General features: G+C 37.7%; 1 protein-coding gene across 2 annotated transcripts; it reads left to right on the forward strand.

The window, feature by feature from the left end:
• The first annotated feature begins 263 nt into the window (after positions 1-263).
• Positions 264-11,279, forward strand: LOC104104850 (protein NARROW LEAF 1). Of its 2 annotated transcripts, none has more exons than XM_009613046.4 (7): positions 264-616; positions 1,016-1,075; positions 1,229-1,725; positions 2,059-2,202; positions 9,349-9,589; positions 9,694-10,194; positions 10,312-11,279. In XM_009613046.4, exons 3-7 carry the CDS (start codon positions 1,246-1,248, stop codon positions 10,713-10,715), a joined length of 1,770 nt encoding a protein of 589 aa, XP_009611341.1. In that variant the 5' UTR covers positions 264-616; positions 1,016-1,075; positions 1,229-1,245; the 3' UTR covers positions 10,716-11,279. The 2 variants fall into 2 exon arrangements, with proteins under 2 accessions (XP_009611341.1, XP_009611333.1); XM_009613038.4 differs by having other exon boundaries at positions 265-616; positions 1,174-1,725.
• The last annotated feature ends 986 nt before the right edge of the window (positions 11,280-12,265 follow it).

Genomic DNA, 12,265 nt, shown 5'->3' on the forward strand with positions numbered 1-12,265 from the left:
TTTTTTCGATTTTCTTTTTCCTTTTAACACATTAGCAAATACTAGTAGTTTTTTTTTTACATCACTAATGTATGCTAAGACACACTTGGTAATATTTTTTTCGTTAAGGTTAACTAACATTTCACTTTCAGGTGACTTTTAACAATTTTTAGCAAGTATTCTATTTTATTTATAGTATTATAAATCTCACTTCTTTTATGAAAGATTGTCTATAAATATCTTTTTTTGATCTGATAGTACAAATATAAGTTTTTTATGCACGGTGTTGGACTGTTTCTTCTCAAAATAAAATCTCTTCGTTTCTGGACTGTTTCTTCTTTTTCTTTTTCGTTTTCTGACACCTCTCTTTCTCTCTCTCTCTCACACACACACACAGAGTCAGAGAGAGACTGATAGGCACGCGCGCACAAGCACAAGGCAAGGACAAATAGAGCATTTGGATTGTGATTCTACTGCAGATGACTTAGCATATAATGGGCTTATTCAATTGAGCAAACTATTTTCTTGGTTGAGTTTGGAGGTGGAGGGGTGGACTTGTTTTACAAGTCTTTAGGGCATCAAAATATCTTTTTTTTCTGGGGATTTTTCAGTGAACTCACTCCATTGTTGCTGACAGGTTAGGTTTCTTTTCAATTTGATTGTAAAGTTTCAATCTTTATAGGTTTTCTTGATATGGATTTTGCTTAATTCTATCACTTAAAATTAACTTGACCCCTCTTTGCTCAATATTGACTTTCTTGAACTGTGTGGACTTGTTTTATCTTTTATGTGTGCAAGAGATGCTCTTTTCTGTATTTATTATTCTGTGCTAGCTTTAGTTATTGTGTTACATACTGAGGTGAGAACAAATAAAGGGTGCATTTTGACCCATTGCTTGCAAAGTTGCTTCTTGGTTTCTGATTTTTTTATCTTGAAATGCACAAGTTGTTTTTCTTTTAGTTGGTTTTAGAATATTCTTATCATTTTTTCTCTTTCTGTTCTTGCTAATGTTTGTTCATGTTAATGTAAATTCCAGGTGCAGTATATTGATTGCTTTGATTTGTACAATGTTATAAGGTGCCTCGGTATGGATTTGGTAAGGTTAATTATGTTATTATGCTACTATTTTTATCGTGTTTTTTGCTTAGTCGAATCAATGGAACTAGTACTTCATATAGAACTTTTCCTTTCAAGGTTGAATCTTAGGGGGAGCTTTTGCAGCTAAGCAGATGTTTTAATGAATTATCAGACAGGAAAGTTAAAAAGATGGATAGACTGGATTTGAGATTCAATCACTCTGGATCCGAGAAATCAGAGGAGTCAGCCCTGGATTTGGAGAGGAACTGTTGTAACCATATAAACCTGCCTTTGTCAAGTCCACCACCACTGCAAGCCTTTCCATCAGGTTGTCAGCTCTCTGAGAGCAATGCTGCCTACTTCTCATGGCCTAGCCACTTGGATGCAGCTGAGAACCGGGCCAATTACTTTGGTAACCTTCAGAAGGGGGTTCTACCTGAAACCCTAGGGCGGCTTCCCACGGGACAGCAAGCCACGACATTGCTTGAAGTTATGACCATTAGGGCATTCCATAGCAAAAACTTGCGCCGCTTTAGTCTTGGTACAGCAATCGGATTTCGTATCCGGCGAGGTGCTTTGACTGACATACCAGCTATTCTTGTCTTTGTTGCCAGAAAAGTTCACAGGCAATGGCTCAGCCTTGTCCAATGTCTGCCAGCTTTTCTCGAGGTTTAATCTTGTTGGAACCCCTGTACTTGCATTTGGTAGTTTTAATGTAATAATTATATTGCTTAGGTGGTACTCATGAATTAAGGTTTCCTATCATTTTTTCTCATTATCTGTCCTTGTTCTTCATTAAGAACATGGTTAAATAGTAAAAGAATTTCACCTAACAGTTAAAATTCCTGCGCCTCAATGTGGAGAAGATCTGCAGATTCATTAACTTTTTTTGTTCTTTTGATAATGATGGTGTCAGGGCCAACTTTGATTCATTGACCTTTTCAGATGTCTAACTGTCCTGCCAATACTTTTGGGCTTGATGAATCTTTTGTAATTGGGCAGGGACCTGGTGGTGTTTGGTGTGATGTTGATGTTGTGGAGTTCTCATACTTTGGTGCACCGGCAGCAACTCCAAAGGAACAGCTATATACTGAACTTGTTGATGGTTTGCGAGGAAGTGATCCATGCATTGGTTCTGGTTCCCAGGTAATTGACTATTCTTGGTTATGAAAAACTATATATATATATTGATAAATGAGAATGTCCTTACATTACTATGCATCAAGATGGTGTCAAAAAATTACAAGTGCTTAGCACTGATCTCCCAACAATAACAACAATAACAACCCAGTAAAATTCCACAAGTGGGGTCTGGGGAGGGTATAGTGTACGCAAAAGCTGTTTCCGATAGACCCTCGGCTCAAGGAGACGAAAAAGACAATATATCAGTATCATCAACAGAAACCATAGAAATAATAACATCATAAGTAGCAGAAAATAGATGAAAAGCAATAACAATAACACGTAAGTAAGGCTCGGTACTATGAAAAGTGGAAGAATAGTATGGACACAACAATAACCACTAGCAGTCTAGGACCCAACCCTATCAGACTAGCCTCTCACCCGGTACGAATTAGAAAGGTGCTCCATTACCTCCTAACCTACAACCCTAATGCTCGACCTCCACACCTTCCTATCAAGGGCCATGTCCTAGGAAATCTGAAGCCACCCCATGTCCTACCTGATCACCTCTCCCCAATACTTCTTGGGCCGCCCTCTACCTCTTCTCATGTTCGCCAAAGCCAACCGCTCACATCTCCTTACTGGGGCATTCAGGCTTCTCCTTCGCACGTGCTCGAACCATCTGAGCCGCATCTTGTCATCCATCGGAGCCACGCCCACCTTCTCCTGAATATCTTCATTCCTAATCTCATCCATCCTAGTGTGCCCGCACATCAACTTCAATATCCTCATTTCTGCTACTTTCATCTTCTGGATATATGAGTTCTTAACCGGCCAAGAGTCCCAAACAACATGGTTGGTCTAACCACCACTCTGTAGAACTTACCTTTGAGCATCAGTGGCACTTTCTTGTCACACAGGACTCTAGATGTTAACCTCCATTTCATCCACCCCACCCCTATACGGTGCGCGACATCCTCGTTGTTTTCCCATCTCCCCTGGATAACCGACCCCAAGGTACTTGGAACTGCTTCTCTTGGGGATGACCTGTGATTCAAGCCTCACGTCCATGCCTGCTTCCCTCGACTCGGCGCTAAACTTGCACTCCAGGTATTCTGTCTTAGTCGTGCTCAACTTGAAACCCTTAGACTCAAAGGCCTGTCCCCAAACCTTCAGCCTCTCGTTAATGTCGCCTCGCGTCTCATCAATCAGAACCTAGCACTGATCTCCCACAAAGGGAAAATTATGAGTTGCCGGGCCGAGGGTCTTGAACTCCTGGGAAATGCAATTCAGCCTTACAATTCAAGTTGTCGACAACTTCTAATTAAATAAGATTTCATATACATCCTTATTTTGGTTTTTCTTTCATTAAGGAAGTAAAAAGGGAAAAAAATCTAGCAACTACAGGTTCAGCAGGTAACTGTTTATATGTACGAGTATACCTTATGTAAAACCAGTTTTCATTTTTTCAAAAAAAGAAAGCACTGAGCTTCCAGAAAATCTACCCAACTACCTTGAGGACGTTTTCTTTACACTAAAAGTGTGAAGGTGAAATATTAGACTCTTAATCCTCTATATTGATTTCCCTTAGTTGTAGTGTAAACTGATGTCCCAGACCCCACCTGTTGGGATCAAACTGGGTTTGTTTGTTGTTGTTGTTGTAGTGTAAACTGTTGTAAATGAGCAGATGCAATTTTCACAATGCATCTTTTTGATGCTTTTGAATAGTCCCATTACTTCATCCAAAAAAAAAAACCTCTATGTTGATTTCTCAACTTCATCAAATATTCATATGTTTCCTATTCGCCTAGTTCGTCCAAAGAATGCATAAGCAGACTAGTCGCCAGAACTTCCTCATCTGTTTCCCTATTTTTTCCAATCTCCATGTTACTATGGTCTCCTCCGCTGATTTTGGCGAGAAGTAAGAACTCAAGGAATACACTGAACTCTATAGCTACTGCAAATGTGCAACAAAGGAGCAGATGATTCATGTCCCTCCTGTTCCTTTTGCACATACAACACCAATTCACCTTTAGACAGCCATTTCTCTTCAAGTTATGTGCTGTTAGAGTAGCATCCCTTTTTTTTTTTTTTTGGTAACGTGTGCCGCATGGTAACATCCCGTGCGACACACCTTACCAAGAAAGCTGCTTTTGGGAGCCTTATTCCACAAATACACTCCTATAAAGTTTCCTATCTTACTTGTATCCAGACATTTGTAATATGATCTCATGGAAAAACATTCCACTGCCGGTCCTCTCCACAACGTCCTGTCACTGCCCTTTACAATGTCAACATTGTAAACCTTCTGAAGGTCTCCACCTTTTCCCATTCCCGAGTTTGGATATTTTTCCAAGGATATGTCCGTGGTCTATCCTTGTGCATCCCTTCATTGTTGGTTATGATGCATTTTTTCTTTTATCTAAGTCTTTTGTCCCATTGTGGTGGACTTGATTCCTGCTACACCCATTAGAGTAAAATGATATTGCTAGGTGTGCTAGTCTGATAATGAGAACGTGGTAGACATATTGTCGTATCACTAATGACTAATCTAGTGAGAATTCCTTATTGGTCTTTTTTTTTTTCATTCTCAAAAAAAGGACGAAGAAAAAAAAACGAGAAAGTAAATTATGAGAGTTGGTATATGCATAACTCAGAAAAGCTAGGCTTTCATTTGGATATTTTTGATGCAAAAAGAAAATAAACTTATTGATTTAATGATTTATGTAAATGATTGGTCTCAAAAACCAATCATGGTTTTATAAATATAAGGTGAACTTGTGCATTAGCCATGGGAAATTTTCTTGCTAATCTTAGACAAACTCGGGATTTATGATCGGCTCAGGATCATTGGATCCTTTTCTATCACATGGGGAGTGTTGTAGCACAAAATGTCGTTACAAGTAATAGCTCCAATAGATCCTATATTTATCAACATGAAGAAACTAAGTAATGGAGGGGATTGATCTATTCTGTTAACGTGAAATCCGTCAATGACATATAACTAAGTGAAATCACATCTCTGAAAGTGTAAGTATCGTATCAAGGGCATCAATCACAGGATATCCTTGTGTCTATAGTTCAGGAATATACTATTTGTATCGACAAACTGGTGCTCGATACAATTACTCTACCAATATAACACATACAATATGAATCTTCCAAAACCTTCATGAACTGTGAGTATCAATGGCTGCAACACCAACGGTTGGACTTTTGAGTCAATCTATATGACAATGTTATCAAAGGCGCACTTAAGCCCTGAAGCGAGGCTCAAAACATGTTGAGCGCTTCGCCTCGCTTGGCGCGCGCTTCAGTGTTGTTATCACGGCCCTAAGGCGTACTTTTCCTTGCCAACGAGCATAATCCTGAAGAAGCAGACACTAAACAATTGATATTTCACTTTATTGTAAATATTCTTCAATTGCTTTGTCCATATATTTAGGTTTCATGCTTATAGATATTAGTCTTGGACTACACATGCATATTTGTAGTTTTTCTCCATTTGTGCCTTTCTTCATTAAAGCCCGTGCTTTATTTGCGCTTAAAGCCCTAACAGACCTTAGAGCTTTTTTGCGCTTTTCGCCTTTGATAGCACTGCTATCTGATCCGTATTTTCGTCTCTTTCTTCGGGCATTACCTACATAGGAGAGCACCAGCTACCATAAATTTCTAGATTTCTCTATAGTCTATCCAGTATCCATGACCTTACAGCACTATCTTAAGACTGCTCTGACACCTCAATTTTTTTAAACGTCAAGTGCCCCTGCAACATCATCTCCCCCTTCTTTAGGTGGGGACAATCTCCTCATCCGGTGGTTTAACAGACTTATAATCTGTATAGGACTCGACTATCCTGTAATCATCAAATTTCAAAACGTTAAAAAGTGGTTTCCTAATGAGCAATATACAAATATTTACATAATAGAGAGATTGTCCAAATGAGTTTTATCAAATTGAGATATTAAGTAAAGTAGGCAAATATTATTTATTCTATGCTCGACCTTTGAGGAACTATTTTTTCGAGTTTTCCATGTCAATCAGAACGAGAACCCTGTTTTTTCCACCTCTTTGTTTGTTTGTTTGTTTGTTTTTTGTCCTTTTCTTATACAATTGGAAGCATATTTAGAAGACTCTTCTGGTTACCTTGTTTCTAAGGGACAGCATTGATACAAGATAGAAGATCTTTTAATTCATGAATTCAGACATTCATGTGTATTTGGTTATTATCTAAATGTTTTGAGATAATTTCATTCTATCTTCATTAAGAAGAGTTATCTTTGTCGAATCAAGATTTTTTTTTGATAAGGTGGTTGAATCAAGAATTATGTGTATTTAAATTCCCGACGCAACATGAATTAAAGGCGTAGAACTATTCTAGAGTGAGAATCTCCTCCTTTCTAGAATGCCAACTAGATTTCAAGAAATCAAATCTCTTCAAATGACTAGAAGATGAAGAGCTTTAAATCGTATAAGGACATAGCACCTTGGCTCTCCTTCACGCCATATGTGATTTTCTGGAGTAGCATAGTAGAGAACTAAAGGATGTTCAATCTGGGTAGTGGAGGAGCGGAAAAGAGGAAGGAGTTCCTCAACACTTGTTTGGTGCGACATTTCAACTGCCAAACAAGGTCGATGGGAGTAATCACCAACTTGGTTATGAGAGCTTTGAGGGTAATGGTGGAAGGTGGCCTAATTTGGCAATGCTCTGCGCTGTTTTTTTTTGGTCAAAAGGAAGCTAGTCGTGTGCTCAAGAATGTCAGTTTTATATAGTTAACACCTATTCAATGCTTAACTGATTGTCATTTAAAGCTGGTTGCTGCACTATGAGAAGAAATACAATATATTGGTGGTGAGTCTGGTGGGATCGCCAATTCATCCATGGTGTCTTACTATGTTTTGACAAATAGGCAATGCTTTAGAGGCTACTTGGATATTGATCTGCTTTTCTGATTGAAGCTGGGCATTATTCTTATTCCTTACTGGGACTTTACTGCAGAAAGGAATTGAACTCATAACAAATCCTAGAGATGGAGCACAGAAATAAACAAAAAGGTGGGAGACATAAACCATGGCCGATGCAATAGATGAAGAACAATAGCACCGATGATAACGTTGACTTCAACTGTTCATTCACCTAGGGTGGTAAAGATGAAGACCAATTTGACTTACCTTTCACATATATCAAGCTGGCCTATAATTGGGTCAATTCCGAGGACTTTTTTCCACCTTCCAACGGGTTAATAACAAAAAATATGGTCAAACACCAGGAGAAAAAGGGGAAAAATTTGAAAGAATATGAGCCAGCCCATTCCGCTGAAGTAGGGAAGAAATAGTGCAGCCCAGACAAAAATTATATTTTTTTTTTGAAAATGGTAACATTTCAAAAAAAATAAAAAAATATTTGAATTCAAACATCTCTACTCCGCATTTCTCGCCTCTGAATCTGACTTTAATCAATTTTCTCATTGGCATGGCTTTCATAATGGACATCTAAGACTAAGAGACAAAGAGTTACTGCTCTTCAAATTAAGATTGTTAACTATCAAGAGGCTTTCAGGACTTACATACTGTCATTGCAGATTCAATCTTCATTACTCCCCTGTCCCATTTTATGTGACATGCTTTCCATTGTAGTATGTCCCAAAAAGAATGACATCTTTCTATTTTTGGAAATTATCTAATGTTATCATCCTTTTTACCCTTAATGAAATAGACTTGTTGGGACCCACTTAGTATAAAAGTTCATTCTTTTACGAGGAAAGAAAAAATAAAAAGACATGTGGAGCTCTCACCACCACTCATTTAAAATGGTAATTTTGGTACTTTGCATATATTTGCCTTACACGCCAAAGGTTTTTTTTAATTTAAAAATTTCTTAAACTTAATTGCCCAGTCAAAAAACATTTAGGCATGTATTCTTTTCTGTGTTCATTTTGGGTAACTAATGGAACATTGAAAATATTTATTGGCCCGTTGGATCATATGGTTTAATCATAATTGGTGAATTGTGTTTACAACCTAATTTAAAAGTTTGAAATATTTAAAAGAGACACTTCTATTTATTCACTTGTTTCTTTTTTTTTTTTTGATTTGCACCGGGTGTCCGAGTCTCTTTGAGCCCCGACTAATCCCGGGGGTGCACAGGCCCTCGGCAAGGAGTTTCCCGCAAGTGCACCACGGTTAATTCAGGTTTTACCCAATCCGATGGCCCTCAGAAATTGTTTGCACCCAGTGGGTTTCGAACTTGAGACCTTGAAAGGGAGCAAACCCCAAGGCTCAAGTCAATTGCTACCAGGCCAACCCCTTATTCACTTGTTTCTATAACATGTCTCTTCGCTGCTAACCTATTTCTATTTCTTGGACCTATCATGTGAAATATTTTCTTCATGGTGGCAGGGGGATTTGAAAGTAGGATCTCTATCTGTTCTTTTATATTTTAGTCTTAGACATAATAATAAAAAGATAATTATGCAATGTGGACGAATGGTTAAATGGTTTACCGGTTGATTGATCTAAGATGGATTGCTTTTCTAGCCCCACCAATGTATGCTATTTATGTACTTCTAATCCTCTTTTCCTTGCATATCTAATCCTAGTCATTTTTGTGATTTAGAGACAAAAATTGGATTTGATGTCAGCCTACTGTGAAAGTGATTAATTTGACTTTAAAATATTCTTGACGTTTGCAATTTCCTCCCTTACGCTTAAATAACTTTTTAACTTCAAAAATACTAATATGCCTGTGCTTTCTTTTGTCAGACTCAGTATTACAGCACTAAATCTTGTACATTCTTTGTCCTATTTTTTCCCTGTTTAGAATGGACCTAAATTTTATTAAGTGAGTTAAAATTGCAAGTAATTTGAAGAGAATGGGCCCTCGAACTGGTAACAGAGGTACTTTTATTGATTTAGAGATTTCATAAACTTAACAGTGGGACCAGTGTAACTTCTGAAGTTAGTTATAATATTTAAAAGTTAACCCGTCGTTAAGGAAAAAAAATTCTCTTTAAGAATGTTGATACCAAGCCCTCGTTGAACAACCCAAAAAGGAAACTAAGATAGATGGAATAGTTACCTTTCTTGATCATGCAGATTTATTGTCTTAATTGATTTGGCTTCACATAACATTGTATAGTAAAGCAACCTTTTCTCTTTCATCTGTCCTAGGTTGCTAGTCAGGAAACATATGGAACCTTGGGCGCAATTGTTAAAAGTCGGACTGGAAACAGGCAGGTCGGTTTCCTTACAAATCGCCATGTTGCAGTTGACTTGGATTTTCCAAGTCAGAAAATGTTTCATCCCCTGCCACCTAGCCTGGGGCCTGGGGTGTATTTAGGTGCTGTGGAGAGGGCTACATCCTTCATAACTGATGATCTTTGGTATGACATATTTGCTGGTACAAACCCAGGTAATGTGAAAAATGTCAGTTTGTTGTATTGTTTACTTTGAGAATAATAGTAGTGTTTTGAATTGGGTCCTGACACCCATGTGTTCTCATTGTGAATATTGCAGAAACATTTGTTCGAGCTGATGGAGCATTTATTCCATTTGCAGAAGATTTCGACATGTTGAATGTAACGACATCTGTGAAAGGAATAGGAGAGATAGGTGATGTCAATAAAATAGACCTACAGTCTCCTGTTTGTAGCGTCATTGGTAGGCAAGTGGTGAAAGTTGGAAGGAGCTCCGGTCTAACTACTGGGAACATTATGGCCTATGCCCTGGAGTATAATGATGAAAAAGGAATTTGTTTCTTTACAGATTTTCTAGTTGTTGGTGAGAACCAGCAGACTTTTGATCTTGAAGGTGACAGTGGTAGCCTCATTCTCTTGACTAGTCCAAATGGGGAGAAGCCACGACCTATTGGAATAATTTGGGGTGGGACTGCTAATCGAGGTCGTTTAAAATTGAAAGTTGGCCAACCTCCAGAGAATTGGACTAGTGGGGTTGACTTGGGGCGTCTCCTTGATCTTCTTGAACTCGATCTCATTACATCCAATGAGAGTCTTCGAGGTTGGTATTTCTCAGAATCTTGGATTTCTAAATTTTTGCCTTCAAATTTCCTTCTGTGTCATTTTTATTATTTCTTCTCTATAGTCTCTGCTTATCTATTCACTTTCTCTAAATTAGCTGCACTGCAAGAGCAAAGAAATGCATCAGCTGCGGGTATTTTTGGTTCTGCTGTTGGAGAGTCGTCACCAGCTGAGCGGATACAATTGAAAGATAATACTGAAGAGATCTTTGAGCCAATTAATTTAAACATCCGACAAGATCCTGTTGATGATGAGTCCGACCAAGGAATAACTCCACTACTTGGGCATCAAGAGTTTCACGTCCGGGCTGGAAATAAAGTAACTCCTAGAGTTGAGCATCAGTTTATCCCAGGTGTCTCAGGTACTTCGCTAGTATACCAGAAGATTCAACATGGCAACGGGGAATTGAAGAGACTCTCGGTGATTGGTGGGTCGGATGAAGAGATGTATGTTTCTTTGCAGTTAGGGGAGCGTGAACAAAAGAGAAGGAAACAGTCTTGAGTCTCAGTTCGCCATGGGCAGCCAAAAATAAAGGTGAATTGCGTCATTTTATATACTTTGTTTGTCTTGGGGAGGCTCAGTTCCAAGTTTATATTGGTAGTGCCAACACACTGAATTGTGCCTACTTCGAAGATTTTGAGCTCCTAGGAGAAACTTAAGCCTCCCCCCGATATGAGTATTATTCTTTTTCACTTTTAATTCATGAAGCTACATCAATAGGTTAGATATTAAGCTGTACAATATGTAAGAAATGTGTTTAGAAGAGAACTGCATCTATTTTGTATCTGGTTGTATCATTTCTGTGAAGCTGTCATACAAAATCTATGAAGTGGAGGAAGCCCCAGAACTGTTCTATGATGAACTGCCATCGTAGTTTAGCCATTTGCACCCATCTCTTTTGCTCACAAGAAAGATCAGAGAATGTGCAACTTTCCAGGGAAGTAATACAAAAAAGGTATTTGAGAAACTGCATTTATTCAGCAGAAACTGTATATGAATCTCTGCTTCTATATTCAACAAAAATATTACTATATTATTTTTGGGTTTACAAGGCTCATTCGAGAAGGCCCTTGTTTGCGTCGGTTTGGATTATACTCCAAATTCATGTGTAAGTTCCTTCTTTAAAGATCACTTGTATAGAATATTAAATATAATTTTTTATAAGAAAATATTACTTACAAAATACGGTAGACACAGAAGAGCATGTAAATGCTATTATTTTATGAGCATGGAATACATTCAAGTCATAAGGAAACCTATGTATCCATTAAAAAATAGCGTAAGGAAATGCAATCTTGGTTGATTGGCCATATTCTGATTCTTAGACAAATGTATTAGTACCATTTGAAAAAGGCCATTTCTACTACACAATACGTTGGTACAAATTAACAAAGTTCCTCTTAAAGGCACAAAACAAAATCTTCCTTTGATCCTTTCAAACCAGTCCAGCATTGATGCAATATACCTTTGAATATCAGCCACTGAAAACAGAATAGGCTTTTGGTTAACAAATTTAGTGTATGAAATGTACTTTTCTTTCTGGTCTAGACGGGTATCAGGGTGCAAAGTATAAACAATAAAAAAGTATGAGTCAAATTATAAAAATTTTGATGTATGTTAATCAAACTAAAATAAAAGTATTAATGGTCTCAACCTCAAGTTGTCTAAGCCAATTCTTCTTTGCTTATATCTTCTTCTGAAACCAAGTTCTTTCTAAAGGTCTTCAAAGTACTCATTTTCTTATTTTCAAGTACTTGTTCCCAACCCCTATCAAAGCAGTAAAGAGACTAATTAGTAGAAAGTCAAGTTTGATGGTTTTATAAAATGTTTGGTGTAAAACCTTGTAGTATTTAATGGACCAACTACTTTAATTGGCACCCGAATTCTATTTTCATGACTCATACCCAGACATGGTATAAAATGACAGTATTTTCACACTTGTGTAATTAGTATCAAAACGCCTTATAGTAACTGGTCAAACCATGAAATAATTATTTAGCTATAGAAGATAGAGATTATAGATAGGGATTTGAATTTAAAGATATAAACAT

The sequence above is a fragment of the Nicotiana tomentosiformis genome, chromosome 2, assembly GCF_000390325.3.
Source record: "Nicotiana tomentosiformis chromosome 2, ASM39032v3, whole genome shotgun sequence".
NCBI classification, from domain to species: domain Eukaryota; kingdom Viridiplantae; phylum Streptophyta; class Magnoliopsida; order Solanales; family Solanaceae; genus Nicotiana; species Nicotiana tomentosiformis.